The sequence below is a fragment of the Triturus cristatus genome, chromosome 5_1 (assembly GCF_964204655.1).
Source record: "Triturus cristatus chromosome 5_1, aTriCri1.1, whole genome shotgun sequence".
NCBI classification, from domain to species: domain Eukaryota; kingdom Metazoa; phylum Chordata; class Amphibia; order Caudata; family Salamandridae; genus Triturus; species Triturus cristatus.
The window spans coordinates 126,977,468-126,991,232 of NC_140587.1; the positions used below are offsets into that span (position 1 = coordinate 126,977,468).

General features: G+C 41.9%; 1 protein-coding gene across 3 annotated transcripts in view; it reads right to left on the bottom strand.

Moving 5' to 3' along the window:
* Positions 1-13,765, bottom strand: part of LOC146830366 (uncharacterized) — a 138,765-nt gene that overhangs the window by 28,831 nt on the left and 96,169 nt on the right. For all 3 annotated transcript variants that reach the window (XR_014961421.1, XM_085604555.1, XM_085604556.1), the window contains exons 14-16: positions 13,506-13,645; positions 7,056-7,177; positions 3,762-3,907 (exon numbers count right to left, since the gene is read on the bottom strand). Coding sequence is in view for 2 of the 3 variants with exons in the window: in XM_085604555.1 (XP_085460681.1) it covers positions 3,762-3,907; positions 7,056-7,177; positions 13,506-13,645 (408 nt within the window). In the remaining variant the exon portion in view is untranslated. The remainder of the gene's footprint in view (positions 1-3,761; positions 3,908-7,055; positions 7,178-13,505; positions 13,646-13,765) is intronic.

Sequence of the window (13,765 nt, forward strand, 5' to 3'; positions counted from 1 at the left end):
GAAACTTGTTCATGTGTGAGATTTGTTTTCCTGGTGTAACGTTATATTGATTTTAGTACCAAACATAAGTTGCTGCTCTCTTGTGAACTGCTTGTATGGAGTAGTAACTGCCCTCATTTAAAGTGCTCAGGTACCCTTTTGGTTTGTGTGATATACACTTGCAAGTAAATAAAAAAATCACTGGCACCAGTGTAGGCTTTAATCTGTGCCAGGGCATGATGCCAGCCTGGTCTAGGATCTCTCTATACCCAGGGAATGCTGCAATTCGGTTACCACCACCATCTCCAGATTTTAAAAAGAGATGCAAGATCTTCAAATGTATATTATTGTTCAGCATTGAGGGATCTAAATTAGCTGTATTACTTGAGCTGGCCTGTTTGGGCATCAATCCATACTCTGGTATAAGGGACACCTTATCTAATAGGGTGATGCCTGTAGCACATACGTGATGTGTATTTCTTCAGCCAGTGCTGGAAGAGCATCTCCCGGAGAATTCCTAGTATGTCCTGAATTGATGAGATTTATAAATTCAAATTTCTATGGATTCTTAAGTCGTTTGCAGCATGCAAATTAAGTCCGACATCACTTGATGCCATCTCCATCGCTTCACCAACCGACTGAGGCTTGAATCTCCTTTCCTTTGTACCAAAAAGCTACTAAAAGCTTCACATGTTGACAGATGAATTCACGGTAGCCTTCAGAAGCTTGTCTGACTGTAGTATTCTTGACACCTTGGACATGGGGGTCTTTGTATTTAGCCAGTACAAAATAGATGGATTCATATATAGGAAGTTGGGCATTTGTTTCAGTTACTACTGTTTGTTTTGTCTCTGGTTGTCACTATTACTGTCCCTCTCTTTATACCGGCAGATTTCATCTGTGAGCATCCATGTTCAACCCGGCCAGTCCACCTGTCTGTCTTTCCTTGCCTGTGTTTTTGGATTTCTTATTCCAACTGTTTTTGTCCGTCCCTGTCCAGATGTTTCTATATATCAATTTGTCTCATTCAAATTTATTTATCCCATTTATTTGAATACTAATTACAAATATTGATATGTTATGTGAATTTGTAGAGCGTGGCTAATTACCCGCGAGGGTATTCAGGTGCTGCTGAGGGTACCCAGGCGCTATACTTTATGTTCTGTGACATAACGAGACTGGTCACCATTAACAATTGCAAACCTACAGAAACCTGCTGATAAAACCACTGATAAGTCATGTGGGCACAGAACAGAAGCACATACGTCAAGGAATAAACCACCAATTACTGATGAAAGTTCAATAGACTATGAAAGGTTGAGACTACCCCCATATTTGTTCATTTTGGGGAGGCTTCTGTTGCAAGGATATCATCTGGATGGGTGTAAGGCGGCGTCTATAGCAGCCCCTGATAGATGGAGGCAGGTGAGTGCTGGAGTGCGCAGCTTTGAGTGGCGGTGTCATGGGATAGGGCCCCAGGACTTGCGAGACTGGAGGAGTCTCCAGGGCTCACCTAGGATGGGCATTTGCCTGAGGTTTGGTGAAGGATATTCCTGGTTCTGTGTTCTACAGGATGAAACCTGGTTGCTGCTTCTTGCAGTATTATTTTGAGAAGGTGTGGGTGATGTATTGAAATTTGTAGAAATCTAAGTGACTAATTAGGAAGTTGCCTGCGGCTACATTTTCGTCTTTGCTATCACTGAATGGTGATATTAACATGATGGTTTACCCTACAGGTTGCACAGTTTTTATAAAATTATCAATTTGTTTTTGTGTTTTGAGTTCATGTACTAAATAAATCTATTTTTTTATGACGCATAGCCTTACTATTTTTGCTGGGTAAAGTCCCATTTAGAAGAGGGGAAGAATGATCCACCTACTTTTAGTACTTGAAGTAAGTTTTGCCTAGGGGCTGGGGATGCAGCCTCATGAGCATAACGGTACAATGTCTGTAGGATGTGCACCCTGAGGAGGGCGGACCCACTGAAGAGTCCTGTTCTACTGGGCTAATCTCCTGATCCCAGGGTCTACTCGGGCAAAAGTCCACACAGTTCCTGTTAGGATGGTGCAGCGTGGACCTTCACTAGGGAACACCTTGGGCATCTCCTGGGGGGCTGAAAAGGCGCCTCACTACTCTGGGTTGTAGGCAACTGGTGCAAGGTCCACTACCATGATCTCCCACCACGTTGGTGGTAGGTCCGCAAAGTATATTTTAAAGGCAGCTTCGGACCCCCTACATGGACTCTACATCTATCTTAATATTTAACCTAATGCCGACATACTCCTTACACTACACTAGACTAAAGTAGATAAGTAACCTTGAGTTAATTATACGGCTAATCTTAACCCGAAATTGCCTTTGATTGAACCAAATTATATTGAATTGAATAAGTAAACCTCATGTTAATTGATACCCAAAGTTTGTTATAATTTTTATTTAAATCAAGCTAAATAAATTAATCGAAATAATAGTAACCTAACACTAATGCGACCTCAAATGAATGAATGTGTGAGCGGTGTTGTTGAATAAGTGTATATGTATGTTAAATGACGAAAACGGAAACCACTCTGGACCTGTCCTTATTGTAGCATAAGATCTGAATTGAAGGAATATTTACACTCGCCGAGAGCGGGGCCTGAGACCTCTCATTTGTAGTTGCCTGGTGTTTTGTAGAGTGTGTTATTCCCAATATTTATGCAATCAAATCTCAAAGGTAGAAAGTAGGATGATGCAAATGATTTCTCAAATGCATGACTCCTCAAGTGCCTATATTTTGGGAATATCAATTCCTACGACAAGGATTTATTATGATTCATGTATTTAAAGTGATTATATTCTAGAGGATCAATTCTTACCACGTGGCGTACTGGGAACTGTTCAACTGGACCTCCTTATGAAGCATGAATATAAGATTGATTAAAAAGTAAATAAGAGGTTATACAATTCAGCATTTCAACTTCATTCATGTGAGCAATCATTTGTTCATCCTACATTTTTTCATTGGGATTCGATTGCATATATATTAGGACTAGCACACACTGCAAAATACCACTTGTGTGTATGTATGTATGTAATATGAACAAGTGATGGGAGAGGCCGCTGGGTTATGGCCGGTTAATGTCTGCGTCCCTGTCCAGATGTCTAACCATTTGGGAAGAGTTTATCAACCAGTGGTCTGTAAGAGAAGGTGAACCGTGAATCGGTGAGGAATACAGCATCTAAGTGGTACCTGTTGGTGGGTCTAGGGGGACGAGGTAGGGAATGCCTGTGCCTCTGTTTAATAAACTGTCTGTGACGCCATATTTACTAAGAGTGCCAATGATGTCATTGAACGCACTGGTGTTAAAAGTGATTTTTAGCATGATGCTGGGCTTTGCACCACAGCAAACATTGTACCCACTGCAATTTTCTGTTAGATTTGTAGATTTTGTATTTGAGGTACACCGTCCAGTACACATTTCAACCTGATGACCACTCGCGGCGGCCTAGCTGCATAAAATTGGTAATTTTGCAGTATTTACACATTATGCATTCGACTTATATTAGTTTCACCTTGTTTTATTTGGCGCAGGATTTAACACAATGTTAGGTCATAGATCCGGCTTTAACACCAGTTAAAGATGCAAAGAAACTGCATGCCTAGGAGTTAAATTTTTGTTCAAAACCCCATTTGCCATCACCTGGATCCAGGGGAAACCATTGGCAACTGGTCACCTAGACTTTCCACCAGGAGTTCTGAATGCGGCTGTTCCAAGTTGCAAAGCTGCAGCATGGCACTTACCTGACTAGTACTTTCCGCCACATTGCAGGAGAACGGAACACCTGAGACCAGCCCTTGCAGCTGAGGGACATGGAGTGTTTATCAGGCAGGCGGAGTAGGGAGTAAATGTGGATCAACACCGCGTCTGGTAAACAAGCCCAATTCACCTGTTGAAAGACGACAAGACAAATATTGTAGTCAAATATAAGACAAGCATAGTAAATTTATTTAATATAGTTTTCGAAAATGTATTCATTATACGAAGTGCAACGTTAGAGATCAAGTCCAGGAAGGTTTTTCTAACACTACACCAAGTCTGCATACCTTACAAAACGTGCAAAAGTAGGTAAACAAAGTACGTTGTGCCTGAAAAAATCCTCAATCTGTACTTTTTGCTGCTGAATTCATTTTTTCTGTTGCAGCAAAGCTTTCCAAACGAACTAAGTTTGAAAATTGCCAACAGGCCCTATTGGTTGATTTGGCCATGCTCAGTGATGAGTGGGCTGTCCACACTTATATTGTAGGCTCTATATCCAACCTCAATAACTCGACTGGGTTCTTTCTTTCCAGGTTCCATCAAGTCTCTCATACTTTGAGAAGGCCCTCCCCTTTCTGCCACCATGGCTCTCCTCCATCTACCACCATTCCCCAGTGAAGATCATTGTTGACCTAATTTCTCACTCTCACCCCAGCAACACTTCCCCATCTGTGCACCACCAGAAACAAAATCTATTTCAGGACCAAGAGATCTGCCTTTGATCTCTTCCTAGGTGAAAGTGAGATTCAAGAACCCCATTATATGCTAATTTCAACTACTATTCCTCGATGGCAGACATGCCATCAACCTTCCATTCATTCAGCCTCCACCACTCATAGCAGGACAGAGACTCATCTTGTATGCTTTAGTCCTTTCTCTGTGTCTGACAGTGATGTCACTGTCTTTAAAGTATGTGCGATGGATGCATGTGGAAAGTTGTGCTTGGAGTTACCCCACAGTTAGTTCCTGGGACTCATAAGAGGATGGGCTGAGCTGGTGTCAGCATTGTCCTTGGTGATACTATGCATTGAAGAATTACAGCTTGAACCAAGCTCAGACTTTCATCAAATATATCTACTTGTTGCTGCTTCAACTGTGGGGAATATTTCCAACTGCAGGTACAAAAACTATGCATCAACCTTGACTGGGAAATGTCTCTAAGTGTCCGGTGATCAGCACGCCCCAATAATATCTTCGTAACATACGCTCTTTCATTGTCTCATCTCCTGAGGGTCAACCATGCAGTATTAGAAACATGTCTAAGAAAAGAGGGGCCCCTTCTAAACCAAAGGAGTAGGGCACTGTGAAGTAAATGAAAAAAGTACCCTTTGGACCAAATAATTGAGTGCAGGTGAAAGTTATCCCACAAGTACCCTCATTCAGACCCTATAATCTCATTCATTCATCCATGCCGAGGAAGATTGTAATACATATAATCAGGAATACACAAAACAAAATTGTAAACTTATGAAAATCTGACTTCATAGGTAGATTTATTGATTGTTCAACATATATTAAAAACAAAAGAGTTATTTCATACAGACGATAATTCAACATAAATACCCTATAGCTTACAATAAAAGCGAACAACCTAAATTCATAAAAATACGAAATCACAATAACTAAAAACCATAAAAGATGAGTCACTAATATAGACAAACACAATATGTCATAAAGAATATTACACATCCGTAGTAACAATATGTAGGACGTAGATCCAGGTACTTTCGTGCTTAGTACTCGTTAACTGTCGCCCATGTAAACAGATTTGTGTAGAAAAATAGGCGTCGACGCGTTTCGATGGCTTAATTATATCTTCATCTTTTTCAAGACCACACTCTTGACTCTCATGTAATGATTTAAAAAGAACGAGGGACTTGCACAATAGTTAAGTCCATACCTCTTCTAGTTAAGGCAAGCTACCGTCCATACAGTGGGCCAGTAGTTTTCAATTTTCTTATATGGAAGACTCCTATAGGTAGTCTGGGCAGCCCTATGGTTATTCTTCCATTTCTTTAATCTTTTGTTTCCTTTTTGTTTCCTTTTTTTTTTTTAAAGAATAACGTCCTTATTTGTAAGAAGTCACTATTCTTGGTCCAATAGAATTGTAAAAGCCCATATGCAGTATATGGAACGACTTTGGGATGAAATATTCGGGATTTTGAAGCTGCACCTTCTACGTATTTCTTGGCTATCTTGCTATGGACTTTATGTAGTTTCTTTGTGGGGATATCGCTGTATAGTTTCCCTCTTATAATTAGGGTTTTTCGTGATGCAGCCACGGGTTTGGTCAGAATAGGGTCTGAATGAGGGTACTTGTGGGATAACTTTCACCTGCACTCAATTATTTGGTCCAAAGAGTATTAGAAACAACCAGCATCTCCCTCTAGCTACATCAAACGACTCACACTGACAAAACATCAAATCTCCTCGGTCCAGGAGTTCTACAGCACTAAGCAAAAGTAACAGAAAGGCGCCGTTGAACGTCATCTCCCTGGTCATGAGAGCACTATACTGGAGCCCCATCAACACACGAATCACCTTCAGTCCTTCTATCTCAACAGAACTCCAACCACAAGAAGTCCCCGAAGAACCTCAACTTTACAACTATGCTACACGAGGCAAGATACTTTCTTTTATTTCATTATTTCGAAACATACTTTTCCCCAAGGTCTTTCTTGTGTAGAGCTTGTTTAAGCATTGACCTTAAGTTACCAACTTGAGCACTAATTTAATCTCTTCTGTCTGGAAACCCAACAAGAACACATTACATCTCAGTTTAGATGCTCTAATAGCTTGGATAAAGACTGCAACATTCCTAAACTTAAAGAAATGCCTTAACCTGAGGTAATGTGCATAGTGTTCATGTTTTAGTCTTCCAAGTGGCCACCATAGTGTGTCTGGTCTAGCACCAACCTTAAAGCCCATCTGAGACCTCTATTTACCATTGTAGCCTCATTTTAGAACATCCAAGACAACATTTTATGGGCCACACAAAGAACATTTACCTTATATGTTCTGTATCCAGTTTTAGCCAAGCACGGTCTTGCCCTGGATCTATATGGTACCCTAATGCCAAGGACATTTGTTTCCAGTACTCTGCATCCACAGAGCACATTTGTCACCAAAAGCCATGGGGCAAGGGTGAGTATATACATGGCATTTTATGGTAACCTTATCTAACCAAGGTCAAAAACTGTATCCCAACAGGTCTACAGGAAGGAAGTACAGGAACACTAATAAAACAACTCCAATTATGAATTGTATATGAGCCATACCTTTCCATCCATGTCTGCTGTGCAGGTCTTGGCCTCGCTTGGCTGCATGCGGGCTTCTAGAGGTTGAATATTGGCCAGCAGCAGCAGAGTGGTTCCAAACAGCGGGAAAGAGCTGGCGATATCTGCAGTGGCGAAAAAATACATATGGTTATAAGACCTGGATCACAACAACCGCCAAAAGTTGTCTGACTGACCATAGCCTTATGATGACCAGTCCTGCATCATTTGAAGCAGAATAAAAGTCTTCAGTTTTGTTTCCTCATTTACAAAGCAACTTTCCCCATAAATTCACTTCAGAATGACAAAGCCAAGCTTCAGGTCACTGTTGCCAAAGAGGGTGACTGGATCATCACCATGTCTGAGAGGCTTAATGCTGTGCAAGACTGATGTGGAAATGGTGACAGTCTGCCAAAGAAAAGTAAAAATGTTGCCTCTAATATGCTTTATCATTCTGATACATACTGATATCATTCAACCTTGAACTTTCCAGTGACATCACAAGTTTGACTCACTGGCCCGCCCATAATACTGTTCCATCAGAAACATCTATTTAGGACCTCTATTCCTCCTCGTCAAATAGTTTGGGCCCCTTGTTGCCTCTTATCCGGACAACACCCAACTGATTGTAAGATTGGACCAAAAAGCCCAAGACTCTGCAGATAAAGCGACTGGTGCTTGTCTGCAGTGTAGTGGTTGATGGCTGAGAATTTCCTGCAGCTCAAGCCCAGTCCATCTGAGCTTCTGTTAGCGGGCAAACAGGTGACCGGATGTATGACGTTACAACGCACACTATTACAACGCATGCACTTACAACGCATTTTTTACAACGCATAATCCATTACAACGCATGACATTACAACGCATGACACTACAACGCATTTTTAAAAAATACCTTTACAACGCACTACCATTACAACGCATACTACCTTTACAACGCATACCATTACAACGCATAATACTAAATTACATTTAAGGTAAGTATTAGATAGTATAGGGGTAAAAATTACTATTCTAACTCCAGGGGGTGCAACAGTAGGGTAAGTGTTGGATAGTGTAGGGGTAAAAATTACTATTCTAACTCCAGGGGGTGCAACAGTAGGGTAAGTGTTGGATAGTGTAGGGGTAAAAATTACTATTCTAACTCCAGGGGGTGCAACAGTAGGGAAAGTGTTGGATAGTATAGGGGTAAAAATTACTATTCTAACTCCAGGGGGTGCATCAGTAGGGTAAGTGTTGGATAGTATAGGGGTAAAAATTACTATTCTAACTCCAGGGGGTGCATCAGTAGGGTAAGTGTTGGATAGTATAGGGGTAAAAATTACTATTCTAACTCCAGGGGGTGCATCAGTAGGGTAAGTGTTGGATAGTATAGGGGTAAAAATTACTATTCTAACTCCAGGGGGTGCATCAGTAGGGTAAGTGTTGGATAGTATAGGGGTAAAAATTACTATTCTAACTCCAGGGGGTGCATCAGTAGGGTAAGTGTTGGATAGTATAGGGGTAAAAATTACTATTCTAACTCCAGGGGGTGCATCAGTAGGGTAAGTGTTGGATAGTATAGGGGTAAAAATTACTATTCTAACTCCAGGGGGTGCATCAGTAGGGTAAGTGTTGGATAGTATAGGGGTAAAAATTACTATTCTAACTCCAGGGGGTGCATCAGTAGGGTAAGTGTTGGATAGTATAGGGGTAAAAATTACTATTCTAACTCCAGGGGGTGCATCAGTAGGGTAAGTGTTGGATAGTATAGGGGTAAAAATTACTATTCTAACTCCAGGGGGTGCATCAGTAGTGTAAGTGTTGGATAGTATAGGGGTAAAAATTACTATTCTAACTCCAGGGGGTGCATCAGTAGGGTAAGTGTTGGATAGTATAGTGTAATATTATGCGTTGTAATGGTATGCGTTGTAATGGTAGTATGCGTTGTAATGGAATGCGTTGTAAAGGTACTTTTTAAAAATGCGTTGTAGTGTCATGCGTTGTAATATCATGCGTTGTAATGGATTATGCGTTGTAACAAATGCGTTGTAATGGTAGTGCGTTGTAAAAGTTGCGTTGTAAAGGTTGTTCCCCCAGGTGACCATATTGGATAATACAATCTGACCTAGCTGCTTAGGTCTTGCTCCTGTGCCCTAGGTAAAATTAAATCTTTTGGGGTCCCTCCTTTTGGATCATTATGACTAAATGGATCACCAGATTAATGCTGTCTCATTATCCGTCTTCTCCAACTGAAGATGTTGACAAATATTTCCTCTTTCTCACTGAATCATATGGATTCACAAGTGGTCTCTGCAACTGTTATGTGTAAGGTAGATTATTGTTGCCTACTTTATTAAGGTCTGCCTTAGTCTTCCTACAGCTCAACAGAGAAGCCAGAACACGGCAGTCAGACTGGTAGGTGGATAAAAACAATTTGGGTTTCCCTGTTACCATGAAGGAACCTCACTGGCTCTTGGTAAAGGAAAGGATCACATTTAAGTCACTCTGCATTGTACATAAGGCAATACAGGAAATGGGAGCCACGCCCTTACAACAATAAATTCAATCGTTACATACCACCAAGGAACCTACACTCTTCTTCAGGCAATCTCCTATGTATTTTCAAATTTCAGAAAGTGAGATAAGGAGGCCAGGCCTTCTCAGTGAGGACAGCTCAACTATGGAACACATTGCCAGCCCCCTTGAGAGCCAGCAATGGCCTTCTTCAGTTCAGGAAAGCTCTTAAAACCTGGTTATTTCGTAGATAGCCCTGAGGAAGGCCAGATATGGACTTAACGGTTTTCCTGTGTCTTAGGATTGGTTCTAATGAGGTCCACGCTAGGATTACTTTGAGGTGAAAGATGCGCTTTACAAAATGTAATGATAATAATAATCATGCTTCACAAACAAGGACTAACTTGCTTCGGCTCCTGTTAAGCAGAGGGTTATTTTTAAAACTGATGTCTTAAGGAGTTTGATTGTCTGTGGGCTGGAAAAATCATGTAGCGGATCATTTTCAGCCCTAACATCTCTGGAGGTTTCTTCGTTCTAACTAGGTCTGGATGAAAAAATTCCACTCCATTCGTGGAGTTTGCAGAGTTTTTCCCCACTCTGCGCTCCGTATAGAGCATGGAGTTCCGAAAAACTCTGCAGAGCTGAGTTTTTCCTCTTGCGGGTCGACAGCGTTAAGTTGTCGAGCACAAGCGAGGTAAATCGCATGCTAGACCACCTCCTGGTGAGATTTCTCAACGTGGGCAATCAAGGCAAGCCGCGACCGCTCGCGTTGAGAAACCTGCCGCTTGCATTGAGGAAGCTGCCGCTGAAGTAGAACATCTACTCAAGCTGCAGAAAGAAGCTGCACCCTTCTGCGTTGCACGTGGTGCCATTCGTGCTAATCTTTCAGCACGGCACAAGCTGCTGGTGCTAAAAACCATCGCGAGCAGGGCGATTTATCTCACACTGCCGCTTGTGGATATCTGCGGAGCACAGCAGAGTTTTTTCATTACTTCCCCCCCAGGCCTAGTTCAAATCTCAAGAACTATTTGTGATCCCCAGAATTAAAAGGGCAGGAATAGGTGGCTGTGTCCATCGAGTTTGGGACTTTTCCTGTGGAATAGAATGCTCATTGGGATTGAAGCAATCACCTCATATATGATATTCCAGAAGACAATAAAAAAATATTTATTTTGTAGGCAAGGCATTGTCTCCTGTGTAGGCTCTGTCACAGTTTCTATTGGCCTTTTGAGTGAATGTTGCGCTCTTCAAATGTTTCTCTATTCTATTAGACTACAAGCAATATTCCTACCTCCATTGCTGTGCCGGCTCTGTAAGATGCTCTCTGACTTGCCTCTGGTGTGGCCTTCAGCAGGTTTACAATGGACTAACCACGCAGCGGAGACCTTATTAATAACTGAAGGTTCAGCATGGCATCCACCCTAGCTCCAAGGCCAGAGATAGTGGGCTGGGCCTTTATAACAACCATGCCAGTGCCTTTGCCTCAGTAAGATTTGGTAAATATATTTGACAGCACATGAAGGGGCCCAGCTCAGACTACAGACTGGGCGCCTCTCTTCTCTTGTTTTTCTCTCTCCTTGGATTTGCCTTTATTCTGCAACCCTGCGGACTGGCCATTTACTGTTCTTTGAACCTACACCCACTGGGGGAAAAGCTTTCTAGATGTGCACAGCTCGAATATACTCTTAACACTGCTTTGATTTCCAGGCCCCATTCTGGCCGTTCAGAAAGGAATAGGGGCATTTGTGCCTAACCCGCTGAGTATCAAAACTAGCCAGTGGCCACTTGATGAATAATGGGGTTATCAAATGAAGGTGATGATGGAGTTATCAAATGAAGGTGATAATGGGGTTATCAAATGAAGGTGATAATGGGGTTATCAAATGAAGGTGATAATGGAGTTATCAAATGAAGGTGATAATGGAGTTATCAAATGAAGGTGCCTCATCAAGCTACATAAAAACCTGGCAGGGACCAGGTTCTGTGCCTTTTACGGTTGATTACTGACTTTTTGGAAAATCACAGGTGGTTAATATTGAAGTGATTTATCTCAAAATATATTAATCCTGGCTTTTAACCATAAATGGTGATGTAAGTTCAGAGAATAACCGTTTTTCTAAATATTATTATGAGGGAAGAGAATCCCATGTCTTTCCCTTGATTAAAACCTTTTACCATGTGCAATTTTAACAAAATCTCTTGCTACTTATTTTTACCATTCCCATTTCTTTTTATGGCGTGTGCCCCCCCCATCTTCCTTTAACCAAACCCTTATTTTATTTTAATAAACCCAGTTTTCTTACAGTCTGGATTAGACAACCCAGGGCCAAGACCCTCTACCATTAATACTTACCTGAACCCTTACCAATATTTTTTTGGCCAATGTTTTTTAATATCCTGACTTAATTACCCCTAAATTTGACTATCTTTAGGACAAGCTCCTGGTGTGTCTGGTTCACGGACCCGTGGGGAAATGACGAGGCTTCCCAGCAGGCATGCGCCCCTGGAAGTTCAGTAGAACAGACTTCAGTTAGGAATGATCTTAATCCAGCTCTGGCCTAGTCTAGGGCATCCAGCTATGTGCCCACTGCATCCGTCACTCTTGAGGTGAGCAGGAGGATGAGGCGTGGTCGGCTGGGCACAGAGGATCAAAGGATGCACAGTAATTATGAATGACGAATGAAGGATGGGCAAGGAAGCATGGAGAATGATAGACTGAGAATGAGGACTGAGGAAAGATGGGTGGTTGAGGGATAAGGAATAATGAATGAGGTACGACGGATGAAGTGTGATGGATGAGGAATGAGGACCGCGGAAAGGTGGTTGAGGGCTAAGAATTGATGGATGAAGATTGATGGATGAGGATTGAGGAATGATGGTCGAGGGAAGAGTAATGATGGATGAGGGAAAATAGAAGAAGCTTATCTATTGATAATCTATTCCATGCTACGTGGTTGCTGCAGAGCGCATGGCTACCTTGTCAAGGCTTCTCAGTGCTAACTCACCAACTCGGATCAAGACAGCACAAGCAACCTATCTAGAACAGATATAGCTTCAATAGTTTTCTGAACTTTACTTCTGACTGGTCAAATCTCAGGGATATAGGGAGGCCATTCCACAGTTTAGGTACACAACAAGAAAAAGAACAGCCCCTGTATCTTGTTCTTCTGATCACAGGGACTTTCAGAAGTCCATGAGACAGTAAACAAAGTGTTTGTGTGAGAGCATAAGACGAGAACTATTTTGAGATAATTGGAGGGCTGTTGCTATTAAATATTTTGTGGGCTATACACAGGGCTTTGAAGTGAATCCTCTTTTGTACAGGCAGCCAATATACGGCTGCCAACGCCGAGCCCGCAGGCTGGTATTTGGGTATTCTTCATAAAATTCTAGCAGCAGCATTCTGGATTACTTGTAATCTTTTAATTATATACTTAGTATTACTAATGTACAGGGTGTTACCAAAGTCTAGCCTAAAACAGACCAGACTCTGGACCAACACTCTCTCCGTAGGCGGAGGAAGCCATTGAAGACATTTCTTCAAAGATGCCAAAGCAAACTCCTGTTTGTGGGCATGGGATTCCATATTAAGTCTGTCATCAATCCACAATTCCAGGTTCTTTAAGGCCTGTGTGGGTTTGGGACAATCACCTAACTGCTCCCGCCAATCAATTTCTAACCATTTTGAGGTTTTTTTTCCCCCATGATCATAAATTCTGTCTTTCTGCCATTCAGTTTAAGTGAGATAGATGGATGAGGAATAATTGATGATGGATGACAAATGATGGATGACGGACAAGAGATAAAGGATGAGGAAGGATGGGTAAGGGATGAGAGAAGATGGGTGCGAGGTGAGGATTGAGGAAAGACAAATGTCTGAGAAATGAGAATGCCTTCAAATGGATGCTGTACTAAGCCGTTTGAAAGGGAACTGCAGCACAAGAGGCTTCTCCTTACCCAGGAACATCGTTTTCGCCTGAGTGGCCGAGCATCTCTTTTCCAAGAGTTGGTCGAGGTAAAGTAGAACCTTCCTCATCCAATAGTCCTCGTTGTAGGCTGACCAAATGTCTGTGGGGATCGAGTCCCTCAGTTCGCACCTTTGGGAGGAAAACACAGATGAGAATTAATCCTGGATGGATTCAAACTTTAGAGTCTTTTCCATGCAAGCATCCGGCATGTATGGGAGTTGAGTCATCGAAATGCCAGGGCCAGAGGAA